General features: G+C 38.8%; 1 protein-coding gene across 1 annotated transcript in view; it reads left to right on the forward strand.

The window, feature by feature from the left end:
* Positions 1-18,535, forward strand: part of FGD6 (FYVE, RhoGEF and PH domain containing 6) — a 92,411-nt gene that overhangs the window by 59,047 nt on the left and 14,829 nt on the right. The window contains exons 10-17 of the mRNA XM_026864751.1: positions 70-226; positions 1,445-1,532; positions 7,097-7,147; positions 9,760-9,818; positions 9,961-10,032; positions 10,551-10,619; positions 12,218-12,301; positions 13,469-13,548. Of these exons, the coding sequence (XP_026720552.1) occupies positions 70-226; positions 1,445-1,532; positions 7,097-7,147; positions 9,760-9,818; positions 9,961-10,032; positions 10,551-10,619; positions 12,218-12,301; positions 13,469-13,548 (660 nt within the window). The remainder of the gene's footprint in view (positions 1-69; positions 227-1,444; positions 1,533-7,096; positions 7,148-9,759; positions 9,819-9,960; positions 10,033-10,550; positions 10,620-12,217; positions 12,302-13,468; positions 13,549-18,535) is intronic.

Consider the following 18,535-nt stretch of genomic DNA (forward strand, 5'->3'; position numbering starts at 1 on the left):
TGTATTGCTGTAGGGTTAAGATGTACACTCTCTATGGCTCTTTCTGATTGTTCTGTTTTTTGTTTCTAGGATTGAACATCAAAGAATTGCTGATATATTTGTTAAAAAGGGTCCTTACTTAAAGATGTATTCAACTTACATCAAAGAATTTGATAAAAATGTTGCACTATTAGATGAACAGTGTAAGAAGAATGCAGGTTTTGCTTCAGTTGTCAAAGACTTCGAGGTACTGTAGTCTTTTGTAAGATATATTATATTTTGTGGCTTTTCAGCAGTTGTGAGCCTCCATAAGGCTTTAGAGACTGCCCCCCGCCCCCGCAGTCTTGGTTTGAGACTTAGTAGGGTGTAAGTGGAAAGAAGTAAATTCAGATTTTGTGAAGTAACTAGTGATTTTGACTACCACTGTGAGATATAATAAAGGAAGTCGATTTTCAGAAAATGTAGCACTTGCTACAAATTAGATCAAAGACACATTAACAAAATCTCTAGTTGCTTTTTTTTTTTTTTTTTTTTAGTTTTGTCTCCTGATTGTACTATCCATCAATCCAATTAACTATCATATTTTAACCAGGTCGATTTATCTACCACATCATAGGGCAGTAGCTTACTCATGGAAATGGTGTTTCATTTTAGTTGGAAATATTACAAAGTGAATTTTCTTATCTGCATATTTCTAGAAGTTTCAAACCCAGCACATGCAACAAACAGATGAAAGCTGATTCATGTCCCTAAGAGCATTGCCAGATTTTTACATAACTCCCTTAAAACAAATCAGAGAAGAGGTGCAAGCTCCCTAAGTACATGATCCACACAAATGGTGAATGTACCTCCTATTACATGGGATTCCCCTTGGGTAATCTCAGCTCTATTTTTTTACAAGTGGTTCAAAAGGCTACTTACAGTGGTCAAAGGAAGAGCTTGAGGCAGAGTCAGCAAAGACAGGAAGAAGAAAAGAGGCCTTTTTAAGGACTGGGTGTTTTAGACATTATTTTGGATGCGAACTTAAGATAATTAAAATTTTTGAAGCACTGATCTTTTAATTCTGTGTTGCCTTTAGAGGTGTGGATTAATTAAAATTTCTACCGTGAGCATTGCTGTCTTGTCTGGCTTTTTCATGGCCACTGAAAGTGATTACAACGGAGCATGTTGCCCTTGCCACTGGTGTTTCCTTTATTTCTGGGAAGATTCACCTCTCTTCCTCATAAGCAAAAGCACCTTGAATCCACAGATCATGAGTGCTTACTGATGTCTTTTAATGCATGATTAATTTTACATGGAGTCTTCCACATGGAAATGCTTGGTCTGTAGCATTTAACACTGCTAGCTGAACCTTTTTAAGATAAAGCTCATCCATTGTAACTGGTAGTTGTTTGTAGCTATGTTTTCTTTTGCTGGAACCCTTGACTACCACTGAATCGACACATATTTTGGGTTTTTCTTTCAGATGAGCCCCCGCTGTGCTAGCCTGGCCCTCAAGCACTATCTGCTCAAGCCAGTTCAGAGGATTCCCCAATACAGGCTCCTGTTGACAGGTACAGTGGAGCTCTTTTGCAGGTTTAAGAAGCCAGTCTTCACAAGTCCCAGGAAACTTGTTTTCAGGTGGTTGTATCCATCTGTAAAGCGTGTTTATCTGACTTCAGATATGTGAAGCTTTTTTTTAAAAAAACATGGCATGGGTTTAGAGGTTTTCTTTGTTAATACTGATTGCAATAGGATACACAAGTGAGATGCTAATATTCCCAACGTTGTGGTGTGTTCCCTGATGGTACATTCAGCACTACTTGGAAAACATGAAACCTGTGGTGTTTTTTGTTTGTTTCTGTGGTGATAGAAGCCTGTAATTTCCTTAGAGTGTTGGAATGCACCTGTTCTGGTTTGGGTTTCAGGGTTTTTTTACTTTTGTTCAGGGTTGGGGGTTGGGTTTTTTAAATGAAGGAAAAAAGTAGTATGGAAAATTGGAGCTGGGAGAAAGAAGTGAAAGATGTCTATGCAACTGTGAACTTCTGCAAGTAGCTTTTCTGTTTCTCCCCTACCCATGTGTTTTGTCTGTAAAATCCATTCTCTTTTAAAGGCAAAACACATGTTTTTAGTGTATGTTTACCAGTAAGTCCTTCAGACTTGTTACAGGGGCATTGTAGGCTGAAGATCTGATTTGGGACTAGGAAGTCTTGAGTTCTATACCCTGCTCAGGCACTGGCATGTTTGGGTGACCTTGAGCAAGTCATCTCCATGATGCAATGCTTTCTTTTCTGTAAAAGAAGGACAATGATAGGGGCCTCCTTTGTTGAAGTATTTTGAGATGTGTTTGTTGTAAGAGGGGGATGGCTCCTGTAAGGATTTGGAAATACTTACGGCATTGTTTCTGAAAGCCATTGCCTCTTGATGAGCAATTTAAAAATAGCCTCTGTTTATGTAGTAACTGCAAAATAAAATGCTCTGTGACCTTTTTTTTTGGCTCTGTAGCAGGTTATTGGCATTTCCCCAGCAAGTACTTAGACTAGTGATGCTGTGATAGATACAGACTTAAGTGTTACACAGCTGTTACTAAGTTATTAATGTTGACTGTTTTCATTTTAATAATCTCATTAGTCTCAGGTGTTGAAAAAAGGGTGAAAACCCCTTATTAAATGGAATATTTTGTCGGGGAAAATCTTAGTGACTCTTAATTGATGAAATCAAACCATAAAACAGCATTTGGAGAGTTGCTTTATTTTAAAAGAATACTGACTCAGGGCATGGCATAGTCTTGTTATACACAAATCTGCAGATCTTTGGGTAATTTGGAAGTTTTAGTTAAAAAGATTGAACAGAGGATCAGGATGGAGTGAATGCCATTGTCAATATACATAGCAGAGCAAGAGATATCAGGGGTAAGTGGCACTGAAACAAAACTCAGATGTTGAAGGAGAATTCCTTGTGATCTTTAACTGTTATTGTGGTTGGGACAGGCTGTTTCAGACCTGAAAAACCTTATTCTGTGGTGATGAGAGTTGCTGTGGGTGTCCCCGTTCTACAGACCTTACTGTGGCTACCCAGCTTTAAATACACCTTGAAATGCTATTGGCAGGAATAGGATTGCAGTGCTGGCTGCTGATTTAGAAAAGTAATTTTGTATTGTTCTATGGGAGCAATAAAAGAGGTCAGGCTAAATTTAATTATGCTGGATCTGGGGAGTGGGTTCTTTGGATCTGTTTAATTTTTAGTTGGTTCAATCTATCATGCCTTTCTGTTGTGCTTGAAATTCTCACTCTTCTGTATCTCTGTCTGGGATGACCCATCTGCTCTGTAACCCCCTAGCAGCTCTGTGCAATATTGAGCAATCTCTGTATAAACTTGTGCTGCAAAACCTTTGGAGGACATGCAAAATATTTGGATCTATTGTTGGAGTGGGTGAGATGCAGTGATACAGCAGCTGCCCAGGCCAAAGGGGGGTGTGTATGTGTGTGTGCAGAATCTGTTAGTGAGGGAGGAGGGGGCAGTGGGTAAGAGCAGAGAGCGAAAATAATCCAGGAAATGAAGCTGCTAGGCCTGAATCAGCAGGGATTTCTTCCTATTTAGATGTTCTGTGTCAGTGGGACAGCTTTGTACTGGTAACCTGCTGCTTACACGGTCACATCACAAGATTGTTGCTGTGCTTTGAAGTGGAGTTACTTTTGTGCTCACAAAAGAAAGAGCAGGTGGACTCGTAAATCAGCCAAGGAGAGGCACAGCTCAGCTGTGTTTCTGCTTAATTACACAGCTTCTCCAGTCCAACAAGTGAACTTACACTTCTCCAAATACTGGCCCTGAGCTCTATACAGCAAATATTAGGTGGGTTTTGGGGGGAGGTTAATTAGAGTCCTCTGATTTCTTCTAGAAATGAAGGAGAGGTGATTCTTTCCTCCTGAAAACCTCTGATTTGAGTAGATGACTTGAGACTGTACAATATGAACAGGCTTTTCATTGTGATAAGCCTCTCTACTCTTTTTCTCAACATAAGGTTTGCAGAGAGTCTGTTATTATCCTTAACTGAAGTATAGTGAGAGGCTGAGGGGAATGAAAAATAAGCCTTTGAGCACACTGCTCCTTTGCAGCTCAGAAATAGAGTTGTCAGACTTGAGGCCAATTGCATGTTGAGGAAGCACTGCTTTGAGTGTAACTTAATTAAATTAGACAACCTGAGACAAAAAAGTAGTTTATCAAGTGGAAGAGAATTTTTAGTGGGAGAAGAAGTAATAGGCTTTGCCCTGCAGCAAGAATGAAGAGAGAATTGCTGACTGCTGTTAGGTGGAAGCAGGGCATAAGGAAATTTTGTTTGTTGTAAACAGTACTTGTGTGCTCTTGTGTTGATTTTTGTTGTGTTTTGGGGTATCCACCAGAGTTATGAATTTTAATTTCTAAGTCTGCTTTTCTGAAGGTATACTTAAGGTTTTCCTAGTCTCAACAACTAAAGCACATTTCAGAGGGGAAGATTTTTTTGGCAAAGACAGTAGGTATCATACCACCTTAATATTTGACTTCTGTATTTATTTTATCTAGGAATATTGTTGCTAAATTTTTACTGTAATGTTATTCATGTCTCTGAATTCTGGTTGCCTGTTTAAGTCAGTACTTCCAGAAAGTACTTGCAAGCACAGAATTTCCAGTGTGTATTCACAGAAGAGACTAAAAATATCTGTTCTGATGCTTCTCTGAAGCTGTTAGCTATGAACTGAGGTTCACTTACCAGATATACATAGAGAGTATTAAGATGAAAATTATGTGTTTATCACTTTCAAGATTGTACAGTTGCAGGGTTTTTTAGCTGCTTCAGTCTTGTAAAGGAAAAGCTGCCTTTGTTTTTAAATACAGAATTTTAAATGAATGCAGTTATCTTACAATCTCTAACTTACCCCTCTTCTAATCACTGATGATATAATTTAAAGTGCTAGAATATACCCATCCAAAAAATGTTTTTGAGTGATGTAAAGTGGTGTTGTTCTGGGGAACATGTCATGAAGCATGAATTTGCCAAGACACAGTTCCCATGTTGGGTCTCTGGTTTTAGTTTTCCAGTGAAATTACTTTGCGTAATAAATTGAATGTCCCCATATAGTAGCAACAGTTTCTTAGAGTGCCAGCAGTACATTTGCAGATGACTGAATTATACTCACCTCATCTCTTGTTCCCAGCCTATAGAGGTGAGTATGTGGTTGACAGCTTTAAGAAGCTGATATTTCTATATAAGCTTAGGGACTCATTCTTTATACTGGGAGGTTCCCAGTGGAGTCTTTTGTGCTGGCCCCGATGAAGATCAAGCTGCACTTGTAACGCTTGCTTTGCTTTATGATGGGGTCCTGAGAGTGCTTTGCCTGGACAGGATGGCACAGCTCCAGCATGAGAGAGCAGGAAGGGCAGGAGAGGGCAGAGCTGCTATCTTGTGTGACAAGTTCCTTTAGGTGTTCAACCAAGTTTAAACCAATGTCAACTCTCCTCAATTCCTTTCAAAATACCTCCTGCTGATTTTTTTTTCTCTTGCACCAGCTTCTTGACAGCATAACCCAAGATGAACATTGCTTTTAATTGAATGTGTTTCCACCTAAATATTGCCCTGGAATGTCTGGTAGCTACTACAGAACAAGATCTTGAGGGATGCAATATTTATGGAGCCTAGCTGGAGAGGTTTTGGTGCCGTGTCAGACTTCCCTTAAAAGATCACACATTGACCAGTGCCTGATAATGATCAGACAAAACTTTGAGGAGAGCAGAAAGCTGTGGGTGTTCCCATGGCCCAGCCAGTCCTCCCAATGCCCCCTTCCCGCTTCCCTGAAGGAGACTTCAGTCAGTTCCTCTTCCTTCACCCCAACCTGCTCTTTATGCTTCTCTCTTGGATCCTTCCTTAGGTCTTTGCTAAAAAAAAAAATTTCAGTGCCAAATGTTTTTCTTCCTGTAGTTCTGTTTTTCTCAAAGCTTTCATTAACTGACAAGATTTCTCACTCTTCATAGTATTTTTACTGCAGAAACATGTTTCATGATTCCCACTTTTTTTTTTTTCATAAGGAAGAAATTACAGTACACTGAGCGGTCTCTGAGGGACATGCATATGAAGCAAGACATCTTATGAAGGCAGGAACAACTGGCTCCTGATCCTTCTTAAGTAAAAGGATGAACTTGGGTAGGGCAAACATACGGGAGTTGAATTATTTCACTCCTACATGAAACTTGTACAACTGCAAAGCTAAAATTGAATGTTTGCTAGATCACATATAATTAGTCTTCAGTAGATCTTCCAGAATCTTAATACCTCATTTAGAAGGTAATTATAAATCAGTGTTTGTTGATATTATCAAACGTGTATGTTTATTTGAAAGTGTTTGATTTGGTTTCTTTCAATCAGTTCTAAGCTGTATCTTTTAGAGAATAGATGGTTGACTTTTTACTGAGAATGTATATTAATTTTTGACAGGATATTGTACTTTTTGGTGAACTAGACACTTGACCAGGGAATGGAAACTCAGGGGGGATGCTTTCTTGTATAGTCTTACATTTGGAGTTAATTTTAGCAAGTAAAATAGATTTTTAAACTCCCGAGACTTTCATGGATTGAGGGTGCCATCTCGTGGCTGAGGAACTAAGTTTATAACTGAAAACAAAAAATGCCTATTTGAACATTGGGGGGGGGTATAATACTTTCATTGAAAAATATTAATCATAATCAGATCATGTGTAATGGCCTACATCTTTCCTTCTCACCTATAGACAAGTTAGGTGCTCAGGCAAGTATCTATAATCTTCAAAAATTTTTGCATCAGCTTAAATGTAAATGATAGCAAGCATGTAATTATTTTTCACTTTCTTGTTTTGTTCTGGAATAATATATAAACAATATCATTTTTCTTTAGAAAATGCCACTGCTTCAGTAACCTTCTCTTTCCTGAACAAGATACCAAGATATAATTTCATTATGGAAACACTAGTTTTCTTATTACTTCGACAGATTTAAAAGGTTAAGCAGTAGATCTTTGTGGGACAGATCTGCCTGAAAAGCAGATTTCCAGGAAAAAGGTGTTTTTTACTACTTTTTGATGCTGTTTATTTCTTTAACAGAACTATCTCTGTTATTTTTTTCTTTATACAGATTATTTAAAGAATCTTTTAGAAGAATCTGCAGACTATAGGGATACTCAAGGTAAATGTCTCTTTAGATTAAAGAAATAACAGTTTATGCACATATGATAACGTTTCTAAATTTTATATGCATACAAAATGTTAAGCTAGTATATAGAAATATTTTCTATTTAGTTCTAAGTTTCTTAACAGAGATACTGAAAGATTGAGAACTTGTGTTTCAGAAAGTTTGGAGCTGACAGTGGTATCAGTTCACCCTTGAGTTGAAACCAAGAGATAAGAGTGAAGTTCCCCAAGCAGCTTAAGCAGATACTTTGGGCACTGCTATTGAAAGAGATGGTCCTTGCATCTGTAGACCTCTCATGATAGGCAGTCTGGTCTACTAGCTGTTCTGCCCGAGCTATGAGCCTTTCTGGCCTCTTCCTCTCTCATTGTGCCAGGACAAGTGTTCACGTGTCAGGAGTGAACAAGATCAAGGAGCTGCTCAGGGTTATATTTAACCTGAGGAGTTTTCCAGTTTGACTTATCACAAGTTGCACAAACACAGGTGACTTCCACAAGTTTGCCTGCACATAGCAGGAAAGGAAACAAGAGGAAATGAGAAGGAATAGTTGGTGATGGAAGAGGACAGAACTACATGTTTCATGGTAGTTTGGGATTAAGTTGGTTTAACTTGAGTGTAGCAAGGCAATATGCATTCAGACTGTTTCCTTCTTCCATGTATGTGCCTCAGCAGTACTGAAAATGCTCCCAGCCAGTGTTTCTATTTCATTTGCATGAGCCCCTGTCACTTATTTCAGTCTGTTTAGTGACATTTGTGCAAGCCCATTGTCTTTAGGCAGGTTGTGCATGTGTCGTTGATTGAACTGCAATAAATGCACTGAGCCATGTTTGTTTTCTTATAGCTTTGTCTGCTGATACAGTACTGTAAAATTTATGAACAAATATCTTTCTTAGTACGTTTAGACATATTTGTTTGGGTATATTGAAAATATGAGCCAAAAATATTTAAAATCATGTCTCCTCAAGTGATAGAAAAGTTTGTATTGCACTTCTTATGGTTGTGAACAAACTAGTACTTGCACTTCACATTAAGTATTTGACCACTTGAAACGTAAGCAATGTAAATATACATATAGTTTAAATTTTCTTGTGATTTCTTCCGCTTCTGTGTGTTTTGTAGTTTTACCTCCCACAATATTTTTCTGTCCATTCATACATCAAAGCAGAAGCTTAGTTGTAACAATAGCAGTGTTAATTTTATGCATTTAACATGTTCCATACTCTATCTTCGAAACTGTGTAAGAAAAGAAAATCTAATCTTTACTCACCCAGATCTTTCTCGTGATAATTAAGTTTAACTTAGTTCTGACTTTGCTTAGTTTATTAAATTCCCTGGTGGGGGCAGGGGGAAAGATAGGCTTGGTTATAGTTAGTATTCTTGGAAGAAAAACCAAACACCACAATTCTTCCTGATGACCTTCATTTGAATGCATTACTCCAGCTAAGTGGTATAGGAATTGGAATGCTCTTCCCTGCCAAAACCCACCTTGTTTATGGACTTTGATCCTATACATTATTTTATATTGTTGTTTAGTTTTGTTTACAAGTAGCCCTGAGATCTTGGAACTTTCCCTTCAAAACCCAGCAAATTCTAACATTCTTCAATCTATCTTAGAGTCAATGAGTAAAATTTTAAGTTTTTAATAGATGATAGATGATAAATCAAGGAAAAAATAAAAAAAATCAGGTACTAATTCCTGTCCTCGCGAATTTAGCTAAATTTCCCTTCATTTTATTTCAAGCATGTGGGATCTGAGGATGGTTTTGTCTGCAGCAGCTCCAGCATTTTCTAGTAGGAGACCACCAGCTATTTTTTAAGCAGGCTCAGTTGACATCATGACATCTGTATCTATAGTTAATTTTTGATCAGGTACTTGATATGTCCTATGCTTTTTAACTATTTGACTCCTGTGCTTGCATTGCCTTGGTTCATGAAAATCTTGAACAAAAATTCTCCTTAGATTGACTTAGGAGGAACTTTTAGTTCGCGCCTCAGTTTAGTTTCTTATATGGCTTCTCTGACCTTCTGAACCTTTCAGTTCAGAAAGGTGTATCTTTTAACATGCTTTCTTTCTGATATGAACTCAACAATAAGGGAAATATACATTCTGCAGTACTAATACTCCAATGATTATCTGGAGAAAAACCCCAAGGCTTTGGTTTTACCTGGTTTGGTATACTTCTCTGTGGACTTCTAAGCAAATGTAGTTCCTTTATTTGAAGTGCCTGACTGCACTTCCATTACTCTAAATGCTTTAGAGACTATAGTAGTCTCGCTTAAAATGTTGTTTTCTGCTATAAATAGAGACATTGACATTAAAGTAATTCTTTCTGTGAGAAAATAGAATTTAATTTTTCTAGTGGACTGTTTTGATTAACTGTAAGAAATGGTTGACACTGTTGGTTGAACAATGAGTTGGTTAGGCACACTTATTAAACCATGACCCAAAGACTCTGAGATCTATGGGAAGTGCTCCTGAATCCAGCGACTCTACCATCATGTCCTTGAATCTTGGCATAAACGTGGAAGGTCAATATTGGACCTGTTCTTTACATAATACTAATGCTAACTAGTCTGAATAACCAAAGAATCATTTCTTCATCCTTCAGATGCTCTAGCTGTTGTCATAGAAGTTGCAAACCATGCCAATGACATCATGAAGCAGGGAGTAAGTATTTTGACTTACGAAGCTAGTTGATGAAAGCTTTTTCTTTTTCTTTTTCCTTTTTAAGTAAGTAATGAATGCAAGGGAAATTACTTTTTTTGGGCTTACTTACCTTTTTTAATTACTTACCTTCTGCTTTTTCCAGGATAACTTTCAGAAACTCATGCAGATTCAGTACAGTTTAAATGGACACCATGAGATCGTACAGCCAGGAAGGGTAGGTCCTCCAGACGGCATTCAGCAAATTGCAGTAAAAGTGCAGCACAGATGACATGCAAGCGAAGTATTGAAGCTGGCATATACCAAGAAGAAAAATGGTCTATCACTTAATTATTCACTTCCAACAGTCAAATGAATACTGCCTCTCCATATTTGTGTGGGGTTTTTTTAGACATTTATCTGATGAAAACTTAAGAATTTTTAGGATTTTTAGAATATGATTCCTTGCCAGACCTTGCAGGCAGGTTTTCTTCCTCAAGTTTAACCTTATATCTGTCATGGTTTCAAGTGCAGCATGGAAAACTGTAATGCAGCTATTTACACTCACTTTTAGAGAAACCTAAGGATGGACAGCCTTTCTCAGAAAGGGAACCTTGAATCCAAAAGTTTTTGCCGAACTTCTAGTGTAGTAATAATAATAATCATAGTAATAACGATGATGGGAAGAAGTCAGCTCATTTGTACAATTTGTGCCCTGAAAAGCTAGGTTTTGAGTTCCTTGTTCTAATTTGCTAGGTCTTTCTGAAAGAGGGAACACTGATGAAGCTGTCCCGGAAGGTCATGCAGCCACGAATGTTTTTTCTGGTAAGTTGCTGTGTATGATGCTGTGTGCCTAACAGTAGTGTAATTTTTAGTGGTTGAAACATTACACTACAAACATAAATAACTTCAGGCAGTGGAAAAAATGACCAATTGTTGCTGTTCTGCTTGCCCAGTTTTAATTCAGAGAGATCTGTTGTATATGCACTAATTTTAGTAGAAAACTATTTCTCACGAAAATGTACTGTTTTGAACAATGCTAATTTCAGATTTGAGTGCTTTTATGAGATGTTACCTGTAGTAGTGCGAAAACTAACACAGTTACTCCATCCCACTTAGTAACACCAGATATTAAAACTTACAACTCTGCTACTGCTCTTCACCCTTCCCTCCCTCCTCTTCTCTCCTTCCGCTTCCCAAGCCCGCTTGTATCCTGAGCATGGCACTGGGCTGGAAGTTAGGTACTCGGTTCTCTTCCTGTCTCTGCTACCATTTTGTTTTGAAACTCCTGTGCATCTCTGAAGTTTCTGTTTCCACTTGCACATTTTGTTTATCTCTTCTATTGAGATATTAAAGCAACTGTTGCCATGTGTAATTTATGGCATTATTGGTCCACAGTCCTGGCTGAATACAAATAAGTATTTCCCAAGGCAGTCATGGAGTATGTATTCTAAGACTGTCTTATGCTCTGGAGATGACTTTGTAGCATATAAAGCACTGAGATAACTGCAAATTATATCAGTTAAGGAAATATTCTCAAAAATCTGGTGCTATCTGAGCTGGACTTTCCAAATCAGATGCTGCTCATTTGAGTGGCTCTTGCTCAGATTTTTTTGTTTTGTTTTTTGGGATGGTGGTTGGGGTTTTTTGTTTGTGGTTGGGTTTTGTTTGTGGTTTTTTTTTAATATAAAAGGTATATAATATATAGTATATAATAATATAGGCTAGTGTTTATACCTTGAGGCGCTTAAGCAGTGATTTTTTTTCCATTGATCGTGTGTAGATTTAGCAAGAGTCCTGAAACAGTTGCAAAGAACCTCATAGCAAAAACTTACGAAACAGTTCAGTTTTCTGTCTGTGTTTATGTGCAGTAAATGGTTTGGTTGAACAACACAGAAAATTTAAAAAATCTTAATAGCTGTTTAGTAAGTGCACTGAATAAAGCCAAGTCTGGTAGAACAGGAAATAAAAAGTGGATGCACATTTAAGCTGGTAAAATTCACATGGTACACATGGATAAATTTGTCCTTATAAATTGCTAATCTTAATTCTGCTCTTTGAGTTTCTGGAATGTTTTGCTTTGTTTGAATGGTTAATTCTAATATCCTTTTAAAATAGTTTGTTATACAGTATAGCTGTATACACAAGAAACGTTTTTGTCCTTCTTGATATCCGTGCACTGTTTGCTCATGTGCCAAATGTATATTTACAGAAGGAGGATATAAATAGATACCTATTGTTATCTAAATTCATACATGAAAATGTTTCTTGGGTTCCAAGTGGAATAATAGGAAGTGGAAGATGCCCTTCTGGACAGTTGATCTTAGTGCTGTATGATTTCTGTACTTCCAGTAAAATGCATCTAAAATTATCTGTCTCTAAACAGTCTTTAGTCATTAAAAAGCATTGCTCTCATATTGCAGTTCAATGATGCCCTGTTGTATACTACTCCAGTTCAGTCAGGGATGTATAAACTCAATAACATGCTGTCGTTGGCTGGAATGAAGGTAAGTCACTTGTTAGAATGAGTCTTTCTCCAAATCTGTTTAAACTGAGGCCTTCAAATTTTCAAAATGCAACTGTATTTATTGTTGGAGGAGATATTAAAGAAGCTTATGTTCCAGAGCAATCCTGTAGGCTCAATGTTTCTTGCATAATATGGCCTGGGGGATTGCTGTCTAAGTTACACTAAAAAATTGTTCCTGCAGGATCATCTCACCTGCACTTCATCCAGTATTGTCCTACACTGAAACAGTCTGCCTACTTATTTTTTGTACTGTATTTTGTTTAGAGTGCCTCACTTTTGCATTGTAACTGCTTTTATTGCCCACACCCAGAGCTTATGTATCTCTGCCTGATAAGCTTCTGGTGGATCAAATCTTCATGGTTTATAGAGATTTGCTAATTGTGAGGGAAGATACAGCTTTGGTTTTGGAGCCTTTGTGAAAAGCTAATCAAAGTTAAGCCCTGAACACCTCTGGGTAGTGAGAGGGGACATGCATGCCATATATTGATACAGTCTCTGATGTGACAGTGGGAACAACAAACCATTGCTTTGGAAATCAAGTAACTTGTCTCTGGTCCTGTCAGATAAGATGACCAAGTCCAGCTGCACTGTAGATCTGGTGCTCAGTTCAAGGCCTTCATAGAGGCAGAGCTGCAAAATCTCTTCTTTCAGGAGATGTCTCGTGGTGGCTCAGAACCACACTTAATTATTAAACCTCCTTATGTTTGAAACTTGGTGGCTCAGAAAGATCAGCAGGGTGGTCCAGCCCCTGTGGGTATGGGGCAGATCCCACTCTGGGGTGCACCAGTAGGCTACATCTTGTCCTGCAGAAGTAGCAGAGTCTTTTCTTGCCCGCTTGCAGAAGGTGCTCAGAGGCCAACAGGCCTGAGCATGTTGAAGCACAGCAGAAGGTGTCTGACATCTCTTGAGTTTCATTCCCCTGTACATCTCCAGTGTTTTATGGAGCCACAGTGAAATAAAATGGAGGGCTGCATGTAATTTTAGTGTAGCTGGGCCTTCTGGACTGGTATATGATCTCCTACTTTTGAGATTTTTCTCTCCAATATACCCCTCTGCAATAAAAAATGTAAGAGACTTTACAGTAAGTAAAACTAAAGCAACTATAAGAGTACCATTTCAGTTTGTCAATTTTCTCTCTCAACTGAAGGTTAAAAAGCCAACCCAGGAAGCATATCAGAATGAATTGAACATTGAAAGCGTAGAGAGATCCTTCATTCTTTCAGCAAGGTAAGTCTTTACAAATGAATAATGATTTAAAAAACCATGTTATTTCAAACAGGCCACGTAAGCTTTATATAGCTTTATTTTACATTTACGTAATGAGAAGTTAGCCTTGGCTAGAGTAATTACAGAATAGAGGGACTGACAGATGGGTTTCTGGAAATAAGGTAGGTTTTGTTCTAATTTATTTTGTTCACATTCAAAATCTGATTTTGAAAATTTTATTTTTAAATGGGCTGGCAGGAAGGAAGCCTGGTCACATGTAAAAAGCTTCACAGATATCATATGAATTTCTAGTCTCTAATACAGTTCACCGTCTAAGGAAGGCTGCCCATTGTGAAGTGATGGACAGAAGCACAAAAGCTATAGTAAATATGGATGGTATTTGAGCAATTTGGGCTTAAGGTTGCAACTGGTAGGGATTCTGCTACCCTCAAGACAGTTAACATAATCAGTGAGTAAAACTCTTGCTTGGTTCCTCCTTTTCAGCTTAGCTACACCTTCAGAAACTTGAAGTAAATTGAAATATTATCCTCTCACTGCCTTCCCTTGAGAGGAACAAGAATTAAAATTGCTTCAGTTCAGTTAATTTTAGACTTTGCTTTTCAGTATTTTTTGTTCTTCCAAAGTTGCTGATATGCTCAGTTCATTAACAGGACAGAGTATAAAGCATGACAATATATTTTGATGTTATTATAGATAACTGATATAAATTGGAAGAAGTCATCCTGGTCTTCTAGCTAAAATAGCAGTGTAATTAAAACAATAAATGGATCTCAGTGAACCTGAAATTATGGAAATGGCAGCAATTATTTGAATGGTGCTTGTCTTTACCAGAAAACCAGATTCTCCATTGTCGAAATCCAATGTCAGGGGAGGTTTTGATACAATCCCAAGAGTGAGATTAAGACACAAATGAGGTCAAATGCCGTATACCCAAACAGGTTTTTATTATTTAAAAAAGTGAAGAGGGGTAGTGATAGGACAGAATGGAAGGAAAAGACAGAAATAAAGCAAAGATGTGGGATAGGGCTGCAAGAATAGGCACCACCATGGATCCAGCAGCGTCCTGTGGGTGGGTGCCCATGGATCTGGCTTTGATGGTGGATGCACCCTGAGCAAAACTGTTTGCTGCCTTTTTAAGTTCAGCGTATCCACTGATTAGCATATCTACTGATTAGCATATCTGCTCACCTTTAGGTTTTTTTCTCTGGTCCCACAGGTTTTGTTGCATCTGGCTTCAGGGCAGGAAAGTTTGCCCCTTGTCAGTTCATTAGCAATGCACGAATAGGGTCTGGCCTACACAATGGAGCCACAAACGGCTACAGGATGGGGCCAGCTCAGTCCATGTCTGCCCCTTTGAGGTTTATCTAAAGAGTCCGGACAATGCAACCACCAAGAAGTGGGGGGTGCACCCTTCAATGTACTCCTGCTTCCCTGGGCGACATCCCCCAGACCAATTCACAGGCCGCAGCAGCCTCTCTTGGAGGGTTGCACAGACACAAGCAAGCTTTGACACAATCATGTGACATTTCAGTCTCTCACATCCATGTAGCAGGAAAAGGATACATGGCCACTAAACCAGAGCACCTCTGGTCTGCCTTCACTGAGATGCCTTTAGCAAAGACCTGTTTTTGTAGATTGTTGGTTTTACTGTGTTTGAGTTGGGAGTTTTATATCTTCTGACATCTGTGACAGTGCTGATTCCAATGAAGACAGACATGTTTTCTGGTTTTGTTTAGCAAAATTGAGCAAGGGCAGCCTACTGCTTTTTGTGTGACCTTGTAAATACCAACATGAGGATGTCTGCACAAATATCTCTAGCTAAGGGGTAGGTGAAGGTTAACCTTGTCACAGTAGCCAAAGGAAGCAGCTCAATTATCTGAGCAGTAGTTGTTTATAACAGCAGACTCTGAAGGAGTATTTTTGTATTTTCTTAACACATTTAAATGTTTCTTATGGTTCTTTTGCACACTGGGGAAAAAAAGATGCATTTCATAGTTTAGGGTACGGTTCTGCTCCAGTATAATATGAGCAACTCTGTGCTGCTTAGATGCCTTGGTGACTGGGTGTTGCATACATGATACATGAAGACATTTATGGGATTGCAGTAGGCAACATGGATTTATCTCTGCTTGACTTCAAACAGTTTTAATTCAGTAATTTTAAAAAATTGTAAAAAAACATTGGAATTGGTGAAAATATTATAATCTTTAAATACAACCTACCTGTTTTCCACAAAACAGGTTAGACTTGTCTTTTTGAGGAACTGATTAAGTGCTAGATTAAAAGCAACTCCTGTGAAATATGTACATTGCATCTTTGGAGACCATTCAGCTCTGTTACTCTGCTATTTTTATACTTGGTGGAAGCTGTGTGTGCAAGAGCCCTGAGTTACACAACAGTGCCAGAGAGAAGTCGCATTTGCTTGGGATGAAGGAGGTGCTGGGGGCCCCAGGTGGAAATGAGTATTTTCAGATTGTTATCTGTCTGTCAGACCTGCGTCTGTTATGGTACAGGAGGGAAACAAGTGAAAAACTACCAGCAATAGGTGCTTGCATACATTTTTTTCTCCAGTAATGATACTGTCCCTATTGATAAATATCCTGGATGTGAAGAAAATCGCTATCTTGTCAATACAGACTGCATCTTGCTTTTGACAATGCCTCATTCTAACAGCTTCTTGGCTGCTGTGTGGTAAAAATCTGTACAACAGTACAAAGCTGTTCAAATTAACCTTACAGACACTGGAGACAAGTTTCACTTCTGTGGTTTTTTTCAAATAATAATAAGTATTAGGTGGAATGTACTACACCAAAGAAGAGATTCTGAAATTATGTTGGGGGCAGAGATGGGGAGGGGGAGCAGTTAAGCTGGTGAAAAATTGCTAGTAATAAAATGTAAGCCAATTAATAACAGAAGTATAGATTAATCCCCAGACAAGAGTCTTTGTCACTTCAGGTTTACTGACTGCAGTAGTAGTATTCTGCTTTATCTAGTCTAGGTTGTGCTTTCAGTTTTCCTGGGATGTCTGTAAAAATGTGGGTTTTTTATGTGGTACAGTGCAGCATTGTAGTAGAAATCTCTTAATCAGAGAATCAGAGTTAGCGCATCTGCACGATACAGCGCTGTACAGAAGTAAAGCTCTGGTCCTGGAAACAATAGTCATGCCAGCCTAAGGTGGTCTGAGGGCCAGCTGGCCCAGTCCCCTGCAATAAGGCTACTGAAAAGCTACCCAGGGGCAGACATAGCTGCATCACCTGTCCTAACATAAGGATAGCTCATGAAAGGCTAGCTCAGCTGGGAGAGGTGCCCTAAAGCTCCGATCCTGGAAAAGAGGGGGGTACACTTCTGTGAGCCCTCCTGGGACCACCTGACTGCTTAGCTCCATTGAGCAACTGCGATGCATGCCTCTAGCACACACGTTTGCCAGTAATAACAGTTGCTGGGGCTCTCTGCAGTCCATTTAAAGTTTTCTACTGTCTTGTTAAATCCTAAATAAATAAAACCCAATATTTTTTTAAAACTCTAAGAAAATCCTGCAATGTTAATAAACAAAATTACTTTTGGAAGGATGCAACAAATACTGGACCTGCAGTGAGGGAAGTGGGTAGGGCTGTGCAGCTGTGGGGGAGGGCTGGGAATGACAGCAGAAGAAACACTGCCTATTTTGCTGCAGCTAAACATTACATCAATTCAGTTGCTGATGACACTGCCTTTGCTCTTAAATTCTGAAGGATTGTAAACAACCTTAAAGTGCGAGCTCCCTAGTGAAATATTAGGGCGTAAGCCATGTAGCTCTTTGTGCAAGCAGCCCCATGTGTAGCAATCCCCACGTGATCAGGGGATGCTTGATCTCCAAAAACTATGCTAACTAAATTTAATTATTTAGTATAGTTTTAGGAACCTAATTAAATGTAACCAGATCTTCAGAAAGCCAAAGCAGTTGATTAGAGTTATGAATGTTGCATAGCTAATGCAGACCAGTTGTTCTTGCTGGATGAGGAAACAGAGGTAAATAAACAAAATGTTCCACTCTGAGATATCGAAACAGACAATAATACATTGCTTTGCTCTTGATTGTATCTTATTTCCTCTCTTTTTGTTCTGATTTTGTTGCTTGGGTGCACTACATTTTTTTTTCCCTCTTATCTCTGATTCTGTATACTACTTGGTTCCATCCAGTTCAAAACACCAGCTCAAAGTATTTTCCTTAAAGGTTTAAAGATGATCAAAGCTTTCAAATTCATATACAAAAGTAATTTAACAATAATCGGTGTTGCACACTTAATTTGTGTAAATCATTGCTCTCTTCTTCCCCAATTTTCCTTTTTATATATTCATCATGTTCAATTAGTTGGTTTAAAAGAATTAATTTATTTGATAATATCTAAGAAGTGGGAAATAAAAATGTTGGTAGTTACTGGTTTAAATTTTAGAAGCCCTTTTTAAGCTGGCATGGCATCTCAAACAAGCAGTCTAGCTGTTCCTGTGCCACAAACCTGCTCCTTCCTTCCTCAGGCACCCGCCGTGGTGCTGGCACAAGTAGCTTCTCAGCTGTGTGAAGAGCCCAGTCGATAAAGTGATCCGGAGGAAGGGCAGGTCGATGGCTTGCTTTTTAATACGGATTTGTTTCCCAGTCCAGCCCATGGCGTAGCATGTGTGCTCTGGCACAAGGGAGAAAATAAGACAGTGATTGAGAGGGAGTATAGTAGGCTGCCTTTTGTAGCAGCAGCAGCATGGATTTATATTATATGAAAGCAGTGGTGTGCCCACGGCCCGAGGGAAGTGCTTTGGCATTGCACATAATCCAGTATAGCTGCAGGCTCCCGCTGTGCCAGGCATTCCTTGTTCCTCCTGCTTCCCCACTTCAGCCTAAGGCTTTCCTTGTGCTTGGTTAGTGACCCACCAGCTGTGGGATAGATGCAGTAAGCTCATCTGTTTATCTCTTTGGGTTAGGTAATCCACAGGAAAAACTGGGGGTGGGGTGGGG

Source organism: Athene cunicularia (assembly GCF_003259725.1).
Source record: "Athene cunicularia isolate RWA chromosome 1 unlocalized genomic scaffold, athCun1 chr1_part2, whole genome shotgun sequence".
NCBI classification, from domain to species: domain Eukaryota; kingdom Metazoa; phylum Chordata; class Aves; order Strigiformes; family Strigidae; genus Athene; species Athene cunicularia.